Raw genomic sequence first — 13,316 nt, 5'->3', positions numbered from 1 at the left:
AATTTCTCTAAATTATACTTCATACCAAATTTAATTCAATAACTTTACGAAACAAAAACGTCAAAATACATTTTGGCTTCATCCATTTTTATTTGAAAAATTATATCAAATAACAAAACATTTAATAAAGACCGCTCATTCATATCTGTTTTTTTTATTTATATGGTAAATATAACCAAATTAATAATAACAGATAGTAATTATAGGACTATCAAACAATAATTATTGAGTTATTGAATTTTAACTTTGCTACTTTTGCAATTTAGAAAATGTAGTGAAATGAATTTTATTGTGATAATTTTTTTTGCTATTTTTGGGAAGGTCCTTTTTAATTATTTCACCCTATTGTATTTTTCTTTTTAAATTCCATTTGATATGTTTTTCACATATTTTGTATTATCGTTTTCTTCGTATTTATTTATCTATCTTTTATTTAGATTTATTGTTTAAAAACATATATGATATTAGAGTTTTTTTTAAAAAAAATGTAGTTACATATTTATTATCTTAATGTTATTTTAACTAAAATAAAAAGTTTCAAATGTATGGAAATAATGTGACTACCATCTATTGAATCTAAAAATTTTAATAGTATATAAGTTGTGGTATGAGTTAGAATTGATATATAAAGATTAAACACAATATAAGGAATGGGCAACAATATATATTTATATATAATACTAAATTGTAGAATTACTCAATGTTTTGTTGTAAATCCTTTACAAATCCAATTACATTCAAACTGTATATGATTTTAGATATCCCCCATCTATTGCATATCTTTTATTAGTTTACACTCATTCAATAATAAAGAGACAAGAAATAAAAAATGGAAATAATAATAATAAGAAAGAAAAATCACACAAATCTATTAAATGGCTTTCTTCCAATTCCAGCAGGCAATGAAATAGAAGAATCCACACTCAAATTCCCCATAGATTGATTGTTATTATGATTGTTATTATTATTATAATCCAAACCCCTTTGAGAGTTGATATTTGGTGATAAGTTCTTGTTTGAAGACTTATTTGAGAACAAATTGGGTTTATCATTCTTCCATCTGAAAGGGAAAGAAATTCTTGTTTTTGATTGAGAATTATTATTATTAGTAGTAGTAGTAATAGGTGTAGGTGTTGAACATTCTCTTAGTTTGGCTTTGGCTGAAACTGTTGGAGCCATATAATGTGGGACTGAGAAAGGAGGGCAACTAGTAAGGCTTTCATCATCTTTAATTCCCATATCAAAAAATAATGGTGAAGAATGATCAGTACTACCTCTTGCCCTCGAGAACGACCTCGACGTTCCCGGTGGCGGGGTTCGGAACATGTTTGGGGAGGGTCGAGACGGTTTCGGTGTGGTGAGGATGGCTGACTTTGTGGATTTGGGTGTGAGAGTCATTGGTTGATGATGATCAATGTTGCTGTTTTTGTTATTAGTTGGTGTGGTGGTGGCTTGGTTTTGTTGTGGAGTTTGAGGGGCTAGAAGGAAATTTTTTAGAGTTTGAGGTTCAGAATTGGAAATATTATTATTGTTGTTGTTGTTATCATTAGAAGAAGAAGGAGGTAATTGACGCTCTAACCAATTCCACCACCATGGGAATCCTGAAGTTCCTCTGATATCTGCCATTGCTGTTTGAGCTGAATTTGGACTTGCCTTCCATAACTACACACATGAATACAAATATTATATTCTTCAATCATTTATATAGGATATGGTTTATCTATGTATACTTCATATAACTTGGAAACTATATATTATTTTCTCGAAGGAAATCTCATGACAAAACATTTCAAAAATGATTATGGTAGGAAGTTTAAGAGGGTTTTATACAGTACCTGATGAGAATATGCATAAGCCATAGCTCTCTCCCTTTTGACAATAGCCTCAGCTTTTCTTTGCAATCTTGCCTCTATTTCTTCTCTTGTTAACAAACTATCATCCCAATCTGCTTCTTGGTTACCTGCTGCCTCTGACTATATATTTATATATTATCCTTCCATTATTATTAGCTTTTAACATTATAAAGGAATGAGAAAAAAATGATATTTAATTTCTTTTTTGATGCTAGCTAGGGTTATGTAAAGTCGAATCTTCTTCCAAACGATCGAATGATCGAAAACGACAAGCAATCAAAACACAGAAAAGAATGAATTTGGAGATCAATAAGTTGCAATAATAATAATAATAACTCACAGCTTGAGTGAAGTTCAATTTGCCTAAGGCAGTACTGTCAATAATGTCCTTGTGGTTAGGGCCATGATGAAGAGACTGAGTTTCAAGCATTTGAATCCTTCTTGACTGAATTTGAGATTGAACCCTAACCAAAAGCTGCATTTGCTTCATTGCATTCATTGTTTGTCTCTTCACATTTTGCCCTCTTACCACTCCTTGAAGTCTCACCAACCCCTTCAATGCTCTAAAGCTCCTCCTTGCCTATCAACAAGAACATACCGATTATCGTTTTCGTGTTCCGTCTCGTTTCATAACCATTTCATTGTTTATATTTCCAAAAGTAATAATATTGTTAATGCTCTCTAAGTCAGCAACTTTTCTTTCTAATTTATCGACGCTTCATGCATGTTTTATAGATATTTTTGTCACGTTGAAGTATTTCAACGAGGCTTTAAACTCTTTCATAAAATGCAAATCAAATATATACCGTATTTAGCATATGGTCCAAATTAAATGATATGATCATATAGACTTGAAGAACAAAACCTACCACATAACCTCTATATGCCGCTTGAATTTTAGTTGCTGATGCATGATGGTTCCGAAGAGTTGGTTCGGGTCGAAACCGAAACTCCTTAGGGCGATTTATGATCGTTGGAGATGCATTTCTAGGAGGAGAGACGGATGGAGAGGGTCGTCGAGCAGAAGAGATTCTAGGAGAAGCATTATTTCTAGGAGTAACAAAGGGAGGTGTTATTGGTGGTGAGGAAGGCCTAAATGTTACTCTTTGTTGCTCTCTTTCAAAATCCAAGAAAATCTTCTCAACACTACTTGGCTCTCTAAATAGAGGAATGAAGGAATTGGACTCTCCATTTGATCTTAATTTTCCAACTCCTTTGTTCTTTTCTTTCTTCTTCCTTTTCTCAAATTCCTAACAAATGCCATCAAGAAGATCAAGAGAAGGAAAAAAAAAGTGAGTTTTCTACATAAACTATAGTTTATTATATATTTTTTCATTTCATTATTTCATATCTAATATTCATAAAATTTGTAAATATATTTTAGTATAGCCTTGAAAAAATGATTAATTAACATATACTTACATTTCCAAGCTTTTCCTTGGAGTTGGGTGTAAAAGCCCTCTTTATAGCAGCAATCCAACTTCCCTTTTTACCCATGGACACCTTGCATATTACTTTTTATCCCTACATTACAAATGCCAATAATTAAATTTTAAACAATTACAAAATTTAGATTTTAATTATTTTGTTATAAATTTTCATTTAATCAAATTATCTTTTTAGTCCCAACTTTTGAAATGTTTATTTTAATTTAAAATTTTAGATAAAAATTACTCAAAGAATGATTAAATTTATTAATGAAAATTTGAAAATAAAAAAACTATATTCTAAAATCTAAGAGACCAAATAGACTTATATATATTTTTCATACACTTCTCGATTAAAAAAAGAATTTTGGGGAGGGGTTTTTGGGTTTTTCTTTTTGAAAATTTTTGATAAAAAATAATTTGGACAATTATTTACTAGAAAATAATTCACTTAATAATTTTGGACAATTTTTCTCAAATAATTCACTAATAAAAGATAATTGGGTTTGGTAGGATATCTTCATCTCAAAATTTTATCATAAAAAATTGTGAATAGCTCTCTCAGCTTTAATTTACATTTACATTCTTCCAATTATTTAGTTTCGATGATTTATAATTAGAATTAAATTTGATAATTTATGATAAAATTTCATCAAACTATAGAGATTATATTAAATTGATCATCGACATTAAAAGAACCAAAATCATAATTTAACTAAAGAATTATGAATATATTTCAATTGATTAAAACATTCTACATATCTATATGGTTTCAAATCTAGACGTTGTTATTAAACTTGAAAAAAAAATTAAAATACCTCCTAACAATATCCCATGGCCAACGATTTTACGAAAATCTAAGAAATATTAATAAGTTCGAAGATGATCTTGCTAATTTCTTTCCTATTTTCTGTCTCTTAAAGTCTTCAATTCTAAGAATTGAAAGATTATATGCTCAGAGAATTTAAATTCTTATAAGGTGATGATTCTGCTCAAAGAATAATTAACACACGAGAAGATGAAGAAGAAGAACAATGAAAACAAAAACCCTAGTAAGTTAAAGATTGAACAAAAATTATGTACCTCATAATACAAAGCTTGGAGAACATCAACAAGAAAGAAAATTAAAATTGGAAGAAGAGGTAGAGAGAGAGAGAGAGGGGCAAAAGAGGAGAGAGAAGAAGAACACACAATTCCTGAATATCTCTCTCTCTCTAAACTTTCACATGATCTTCAAAAGAAAATTCTGTGAAAAAATTCTGATGGGTTTTCTCTCTCAAAAGAAAACAACTTTAGATCTTATATAATAATTTTGTATAAAAATGAATAATAATATATGATGGGGTTTGTTTTTGTTGCCACCTTTCTTCACCTTTTTAAGAGATCATTTATAAGTTTTTTTTTTCTTCTTTCATTTGAATTATATATTGATGAATGATGAGATCAGAATATATTGGAGTTAGCCATTTTCTCACTCAATGAAGAAACCCAATTCCCAACTAACTTTACTTCAATGGTAAGAATAATTGATACAACACAGTTTGCCAAAGAGGAAACAAAAATCTATAATTATTTCCATCTTTCCTTCCTTTCTTTCTTTCTTTTTCCCCTTAATCATTTCATCATTCCTTTTAAATATGTATATACATTTATATACATCTTCCTTTCATAAAGTAATTATCATGTAACATTTTCTACCAATTAATTTAGGTGATTTTGTTTTATCTATTCAACTAAAACTATTACTATGATTGATATAACTACCATTCTTATTTCCAATTTTTTTTTATGTTGAGTCGTGTTTGAATTTATTTATAAATCGTAAAATGAGAACATTATATATTATTGAAATTAGTAATTTTGTGTTTGAGATTAGGAAAAGCAGAGAAAGAAATACAAAAAATTGGTTGATAAATATGAATGGTTTGATTGAAGATATATAAAGTTATTGAATAAATAATGTGAAAAGTATAGAAAGAAGAAAAATGAAATTATTTGATATAATCAATTAATTCAAAATGAATAAAGTTGGTAATATGGGGGGAGGAATCGGGTACGGAAGAGAGAAAGCTAAGATTGCGATTACTCCACGTTTGTCAGAATCTTATTGGAGAGATCGTGGGGCCAGGAATGTCCGTTGTTTGAGATATGGCGATGACAGCGGTTGGATCAGAGTTCTGAGATAAAGCATGTGATGATCCTTACACCTTGGTGATCATAGCCACGTGCTTTGTTCATTACAATTCTCTCAATATATTTTTATATATATGATTTTTACTTTTCTAAATTTTATATGAATTAAGCTTTTAAATTCGTAGTTGAGATTCTATCCATATTTCTACATTTTTTTTTCGGATTAACGTTAATGTAAAATAGCTATTTAAATTTTTTACTAGCTATATAGTAAAAATTTCATAAAAATATAAAAAGTGCACCAAAATACTTGATAATTTATCGTTATTTCCATCAACATTTTATAATAAAATTGAAATCCTTAACATTTTGATCGACATTTTAAACTTTTATTAAATTTATCACTATGATTAAGTTAATAAAAGATTTTTTTAATATCATAGTTTTAAAGTAAAATTTGATGTTCAGTGGTTTAGTTACGTGAGTAAATTTTTTAACCTAAGCTTAACTCGAATGTCGAATATTTTTTCCTCTCGCGTGGAATTTGAATTTTGTTTTTCTTTTAAAAATGCAAAATAAAAGTCAAATTAAAACTGCTCGTTATTTTTTTTAATTGGTATATTTTTTAATTTTTTTTTAAAAAAACTATTTATTAATTTAAATATAGTAGAGAATTTGGATGAGTTTTTATTTTTCTCTCTTTTAATCTTGAATTAAATGTGATAAATAATGAGGTTGTTGTTGTGTATTACATAATACAAGTTAGTTAAAACCATCCTTTCTTCCTATTATTTCTTCCTTGAATTTTGCTTTTTCTTACAAATATGTTTGGTGGGGGCACTAATTCATTTCATACTTTTCTCTTCAATTTATTATATATATATATGTAAGATTTATAAATATGTTCATTTTTGGAATCCCAATTGTTGTCCCTTTGTGTAGAGTAATTACTATATGCTTATTTTCTTAACTTTTATTTCATATGACACACACTACATGCATAGACCTACAATATTCATCTATATATATTCTAATTATAAAAGTAATAATAATTTTTATATAAAAAAAATCAAATATGTTTTGTATATATTATACAACTTTTTAACCATTTAAAATGTTTAACTACAAATTTGTTGGGAATCTAACTAAAGTCTCATGTTAAAAAATAATCATCGTCGTTAAATAATTGAATACAATTATCTTTATTGTAAGGAGCCCTTTTCAAGTGAAATCAAAAGCAAAACCATATATAATAATTTAGGTCCAAAATAGACAATATCATACGATTTGAAGAGATATACCTATGGATCAAAATTACCTATATATATATATATATAATTTCAATCTTATGATCTTTTATTCTCAATATAGTAGTAGGGTTTATTATACGTGCCAAAATGAGATGCATGGTATTTTTTAAAAAATTATATATATTAACAAAAAATATTAAGAAGAAAATAATAATGAGATTGGTTAGGTTTGTTGTTATATATAGTTGATTATATTCTAACAAACTATATGATATGGACACATGAGAAATAATTGCATATTTGAAGAAATAATAATAATTTAGGAGTTTGAGAAATTTTGTAATAATATTTAAAAGAGAATTAAACTAAGAATTAAAAACACAAAAAAGTAATAAAAAAAATTGTCAAGTGTTCTTTGAAATGGATTACACAACCACTAAGCTTCCTTTGAAAGTTAGTTATTTGGAGAGTGGCTTTTAAGCAATACATTATATCTATTGAAGTTCTTAATTTTGGCTTCTAATTATGTCAAGTCTTTTTGGATTTACTATTTATCTATTTTAAAATTATATATATATAAAAGGATTTTATGTCAAAATTTGTTCTTCCATATATTATTCTTCTACACTTTAATTTGATCTCTTTGCCCTCAAACCCTATTCTGCACATAAAAATTACATATAATTAAGAATTAACTATTTATCCAATTATAATATGTTAAATAAATAGTTTAAAGATTGATTGATTTATTTATGTGTTTTATGTTTTTAGATTCATTAAAAAACGATTCAACAAATATTCATTTTTTATAATTTGTTTTTAGAACTATTTTTTTTTAATTTTTATGATCGATAACAAATTTTGTGAACAATAATTTTAGGCATGATTTTAATTGTCCCTACGCTTTAATGTTTTTAAATAGCGATTTATTTTTTAAAGAAAAAAGCAAAAGTTTTAAAACGGATCGAAAATCGTTTAAACAACTTGATTAATCAAATTACTTTTTAAATTTGGAGAAGATATATATTTGACTTTTTTTTTATAAATAAATTATATATATTAGCAAAATTTGCATCTAAAGTGCTTCAATGCAAGACCCTTTGCACAAAGACATTACTAGAAAAATTTTGCAAAAAGAAAAAGAAGAAGAAGAAGAAAGTTCAAAACTTTACAAGTCTTGACATTAAGAACTAAATTATTAAACAACTTTTCCTTTTTGAGGCTATATTATTATATATTAAATGTATGGCATTGTTCTTCCTCAGCTATTACCATTTTGCTAAGAGGGCTTGGTCCAAGCTTCTTCCTTCTCCTCATCAAATTCCTTTTCCTTATTACTTCCATTTGGTTTCTCCTCCTCACTTGCATCATTGCCTCTTCTTCGACCACGAACCTCCGCATCAAAACGTCGTCCGTGAGAGACTTTCCTCGAAAAAACCGTCGACTACTTTCGCCGCTAAGTCTTGCACTTGGAAGAAGTACTCTTTCATGTGTGATAATATGATTAGTAGTATTATTGCCATTGTTATTATTATTGTTGGTTGGAAAAGGCTTAGATCTTGGATAGCTATGGCTTCTTCTCGGTGGAATTTCAGCTTGTTGAAAAATTTCATTGTAAGAAGAGATTGGTGCACAAAGACATACTCTTGTGAATGAAGTTGCTATCTTTAGAGAAGTGCATTTTCTCATTTTGTTGTACTTGCTACTATTGTTGTTGTTATTCCCATTATTTGCCTTGGAATTGAATGCCCCATTTGCTGTTGCAATTGTGATTTCTCTTGCTTTTGAACTTGTTGTTTTCCATTGAGTTCCCACTATTTCCATTGCTCTTTGATACCACGGCTTCCTGCGAAATACCATTTTCTTCGTAAATTGACACAAAACTTATATCATAAAAGATCCAACAAGTGGTGGAAATGAATATTAATCGGAGAAGAAATAACAACGCATTTGCTCTGATTCCATCTTAAATCATCAGTTAACACGAAAGTTTAAGCTAACTTTTTTTCTTTCCAATTGAGAAATAGGAAAGACCCTTTAGAGGAAAAACCTTTAAAGGGTTAGAATTTGAGACGAAAGAGCTAGGAATCAGCTAATTTGTACATAAAAAAATTCCAAGAATGGGAGGCTCTGTTTTCACTCGATGATGTCGGACAAACCCAACTTTAGGTCTAGAGTTGTTGTTGAGTTTAAAAACAAACTAACAAATAACAAAACAAGACTTGTTCAAACATATTGGGGCCAAGTCTATCTTACTATAATTAAAGAATTTTCTAATGTATAAGGAAAGCAAATTAGTGTTATTTTTCTTAGAAAAATAGAAATGTGTTATCATGTGTAAAGTTAATAAAATGACTTCAAAACTATAAAGCCAAAGTGGTTTGAGAAAATCAATGATGAAATTAAAAGGTGACATGTTTATTTTGATAATAGAAAAATTTTATAAAAATTAAGCTATATTTATGTTTTAATTATCAAATTAAATTGTACTATTACTTAAATTTTGGGCTAGTTGACAATGGGCCAAAAGTTTAAGCCCAAACCTAAGAAGTGACGTTAATGGCCCAGTTTTAATTTTCACCTTCTTCTTCCAACCAAAGTCAAGTTCTCAATACTTTTCAAATACTTTCAAACTTCTCTATTGTTTATATGAATAGTAAAAAGTTGATGGTTTGCAAATTTCACCCTGATGTGAATTCACTCTCACAATTATGAAAAAAGAAAAATCTAACTCTCTACTGACTATTTTAAAAAGAAAAAACCATCGAATTTTCTCTCTAAGTGAACTTAAGCTTAATAATAATTGATCCCATCAAATTCTACTGTTGGTTTTCTCGTGATTGTGAAAGGACTGAAAATTTGGGGATGAAAGATTGAATATACAGTGAAAGATAGTGAGAGGCAGAGAAAGGTAAGAGCTTCCAATTATTATTATTGCCTTCAAAATTTTAACATAATATTATAGGAAAAGAGCCAATAAGGTGGTCAGTAAAACCCACAAAGAGACTTTGATTTTCCTTCATAATTTAACACAATAATATAAGTTGTAGAGAAAAGTTAGAGGTGCCACAATTTGGATACAAAACCCACAAAGAAAAACTTCGAAAATTGTCTTAAATCACCAAAATTCAAGTTCAACAATTTAAAGCATATAATTGAAAAGAGAGAGAAGAGAAAATTGTAGTACGTACCTTGGATTATTTGAGGTGTTTGGTTCTGGCATGAACAACTTAGCAAGCTAATTAGATTTGAATATGGAGCTTGCAGATTAGATGAGTAATATTCACAAAGACACCCAAAAATTCTCATTTAAGACACTTTGTTTGAGAGAGTCTCCAAACAAGAATTCTTGGGGTTTTCTTTTTGCCTTCAAATTTTTTGTAAATAAGGCTACCAAATATGCCTTCTCCCTCTCTCTCTCTCTAGATCTCTCTTTGATATTCTTTATTACAGTCTCTCTTGAGTTATATCATATATGGATTCCCATTGATTCTTGCTTTTTCATTTCACTTCCTTTTTATTATTATTATTATTATTATTATTACTCTCTTTTACTCTTTTGAATATTGAAGAAGAAGAGAGTTTTTAATAAATAATAAAGGAAAAGTAAACTTGATGCTTTTGATGTGATTAGTACTTTCTCTCAACAGTGTTTTTATCATTTTAGAAAATTTTAAGAAACTGGTTGACAACTTTTCCCATAAGGGATTTGAGATTGGGAAAGTTTCTAGGCCAATTAATTAATTAATCTTTATTTACTATTATTATTAGTATTATTATTATACATTAATTACCCTAATCTTTTTCCTTAATTAACTCTCTCTACCTTATTTAAATTTACTTGAATTTAAAGAAGTGGTGACATAATATTAAAGATATATTTTCTCTCTCGATCTACTCTACAACCTAACATTTAGAAATTTGAAAACAACTCTCATATAAATGCTACAACGAAAGAGTCATTTGTTAATCAGGAAGGTGAGAGTTATTAATATAAAATTTGAGAGTTTAATGACATTTTACTCACAATTTTCATCTATACATTAATAATCATGAGCTAATTGTTTTTATTATAAAGGTATTCTGAACAAAAAAAACTGAAGTTTTTGGACTGTCTTGTTATTTAACCTTCAAATTATATACCTTTATATTCAATTTCAAAGGTTTTTAGATATAAACTTCAAGGATATATATATATATATATATATATATATATATATATATATATATATATATATATAGAAGGCTAATTTAAAAATGTATAAACACAACAGACCAATTAATTTTGAAATATTAGACTCAAAATGTAGTTTATATATAAATATGATATTGAGCTATTTCATTTAGGAATATTTTAAGTTGTTCTTACATTTTGACTTGTCCTTTTAAGAGAATAAAGAGTCATTTACACATGTTTTTTTCTTCTTCTTTTGAACTATTTGTTTGTAATATATATATATATATATATATATATATATATATATATATATATATATATATATATATATATATATATATATATATATATAAACTCTTCTTTTGATGGTGTTTTTGGTAGTGGGATTTTGTGAAGGGCTTTGATACTGTTGTGTGAATTATGACTAAGAAAAGGTATAGATTTTGAATCACAGCACAAAAGCTTCTAAGATTTTCTATTTTAGATCAAAATTAGAAGATCATAATCATTAGTAACCACACAAAAACCCAATTGGCATTCAATATAATATTGTTATCATTATTAAAATAAAACTATACATTATGTTCCAAAAATAAATTAATTAATAAAGTTGCTTGTCAATCTATAATTATAAATTTGAACTTGTAACCCAATATGAATCGTAAATTTAATAATCTTAAAACAATACATATAAATTATTGGATGAACCAATCAAACTCGTTTACTATTTTTTTTAGTTCAACGGTTATAGGAATAGAAGATCAAACTTCAATTACCTCTAAACTAAATATACTTTTAGCTAAGTTAGTGTTGGTAGATTATTATTGTTTAAATGATGGATGTGATATTTACTATTAGAGGTTGATTGAAAATTGTTTTTGAAAAGGGGAAGCTATGAGTTCACTTTTTTATTTTTTTTGCTTTAAAGAAGATTAAAGTGATTCCTCCTTTTGAGGAGGAATAATGAGGAAAGAGAGATTGGGGATATTGTGATTGATGATAATTTAGCAATGGATGGTTGGCAATGGCATCATATATCATCATAATGCAACCTTGTGTGTGTGTGTGTGTGCGCCTTTGTATGTGGATGCTCTAAATTTCACAACCCCTTAAAAGCTGCCCCCCCAAAGCAAAAAGATATGATATTTCCTTCACATCTTTGGAAATATATAACCTTTTTTTTTCTTTAACTATGGTGGATATGATTTAATTTACTTCTAAAGTTTGTATCCTAAACAGTAAGAAGTTGGAGTTAGTAACATCAATTTGAATTTTAAGTATAGTTTATTGATTTTCTTTTAAAAGATACGGTTTGCAAATGAAATCGAACACTTAACTTGGACCTCATTTTTTAAGTCTACTCTTTTAAGTTCATATCATTAATATTAATGTGTGTGACAAGTTGTGTGCATGTGAGACATGATTATTCAATCACATGTGTTTAAAGTTTTCTCCTAATTTATATTTTTTAATTCAATGAATGATAAACGGATTCTAATTAATCATAAACTTCTTTTAACCCACACGTTACTATGCATACGCGTGTGTGTCTATATGTATATATATATAAATAAAAGATTATATAAAAAAAATTTAAATAAATCCGCTAGTATCTTCTTGATTCGATTGGACATTTGGTAACCAATTTCGTTTTTTTAGTTTTTATTTTTAAAAGTCAAGTTTGTTTCATCTTTTTTTTATGAGTAGAAGAGTTTCATTCTTAGACCTAAGATTCTATAAACATAAATAGGTTTTTAAAAACTAATCATTTTTCTTCAAAACTTGGTCAATTTTTTAAAACAAGTAGAAAGTAGACATAAAAAAGAGAAACTTAAAAGAATATGAATGAGGTATTTATAGGTTTAATTTTCCTCTTTAAAAAAACAAATAGTTATCAAACCTACAAAACCAAGCTATCAATCACTTGAGACCATTGATTAAAGTGTCAAAAAGATTGAATCACAACTGAAAAAAACCAAAGAGACGACGTGAATTCATTTAACTTTAAATTTTGATCTAATTATTTAAATGAAGTTAATTAACATAAACTTAATTTAATAAGTAGTTGTATTATTAACTAGTTGGTATAGTTGTTTTGAACTATATAAATGGCAAAAAGAAATTGATTTTGGTGAGTGTTTGTGAAATGAAAGGATCTAAAACAAAATCATAAGGGACCTAAAGCCCTAAACCCTCCAAAAGAGAAGAAATGTGTAAACAAAAAGAGGGTTTGAAACAAAGAACACAAGTGGCACAATTTTCCCATATGGATCCCTACCACTTTTTCTTTCCAACTCTTACTTATTTTCTTTTTGACTTTGACTATATCATCCCCTTTCAATCTTCATACCAAATAAAACCATTCTTTGAAGCCTTTTATACAATAACTTTGTTGTTTTTCTATATATTTTTTTCATATATACCAATTGAATATCTTACTTCCAACTTAATAATATCAAATACTATATGTTAATTA

General features: G+C 27.6%; 2 protein-coding genes across 2 annotated transcripts; both read right to left on the bottom strand.

Moving 5' to 3' along the window:
• Positions 1–644: 644 nt before the first annotated feature.
• On the bottom strand, positions 645–4,656 carry LOC101211503 (protein IQ-DOMAIN 14). Its single transcript, XM_011658442.2, has 6 exons — positions 4,364–4,656; positions 3,276–3,377; positions 2,723–3,103; positions 2,194–2,433; positions 1,836–1,973; positions 645–1,662 (listed from the first exon to the last, which is right to left on the bottom strand). Exons 2-6 carry the CDS (start codon positions 3,348–3,350, stop codon positions 859–861), a joined length of 1,638 nt encoding a protein of 545 aa, XP_011656744.1. The 5' UTR covers positions 3,351–3,377; positions 4,364–4,656; the 3' UTR covers positions 645–858.
• A 3,039-nt stretch (positions 4,657–7,695) lies between these two features.
• LOC101211338 (probable myosin light chain kinase DDB_G0279831) lies at positions 7,696–10,117 on the bottom strand. The gene is made up of 2 exons (XM_004140547.3): positions 9,855–10,117; positions 7,696–8,509 (listed from the first exon to the last, which is right to left on the bottom strand). The coding sequence occupies exons 1-2, from the start codon at positions 9,884–9,886 to the stop codon at positions 7,894–7,896; spliced, it is 648 nt and encodes a 215-aa protein (XP_004140595.1). The 5' UTR covers positions 9,887–10,117; the 3' UTR covers positions 7,696–7,893.
• Positions 10,118–13,316: the final 3,199 nt, after the last annotated feature.

The sequence above is a fragment of the Cucumis sativus genome, chromosome 6 (assembly GCF_000004075.3).
Source record: "Cucumis sativus cultivar 9930 chromosome 6, Cucumber_9930_V3, whole genome shotgun sequence".
Lineage (NCBI taxonomy): Eukaryota > Viridiplantae > Streptophyta > Magnoliopsida > Cucurbitales > Cucurbitaceae > Cucumis > Cucumis sativus.
The sequence above is the reverse complement of the archived record's forward strand: the minus strand, read 5'-3'. Positions and strand labels throughout refer to the sequence as shown.

What these genes read in the sequence shown, in the direction of transcription:
- LOC101211338 (XM_004140547.3), bottom strand. Translation starts at nt 9,886, where the DNA reads ATGCCAGAACCAAACACCTCAAATAATCCAAG. An exon ending in AACACCTCAAATAATCCAAG is followed by an intron (nt 8,510 to 9,854) that starts GTACGTACTACA and finishes GGTATTTCGCAG; the next exon opens with GAAGCCGTGGTATCAAAGAG.
- LOC101211503 (XM_011658442.2), bottom strand. Translation starts at nt 3,350, where the DNA reads ATGGGTAAAAAGGGAAGTTGGATTGCTGCTATAAAGAGGGCTTTTACA. An exon ending in CCAAGGAAAAGCTTGGAAAT is followed by an intron (nt 3,104 to 3,275) that starts GTAAGTATATGT and finishes GGCATTTGTTAG; the next exon opens with GAATTTGAGAAAAGGAAGAA. An exon ending in AATTGAACTTCACTCAAGCT is followed by an intron (nt 1,974 to 2,193) that starts GTGAGTTATTAT and finishes ATAAATATATAG; the next exon opens with TCAGAGGCAGCAGGTAACCA.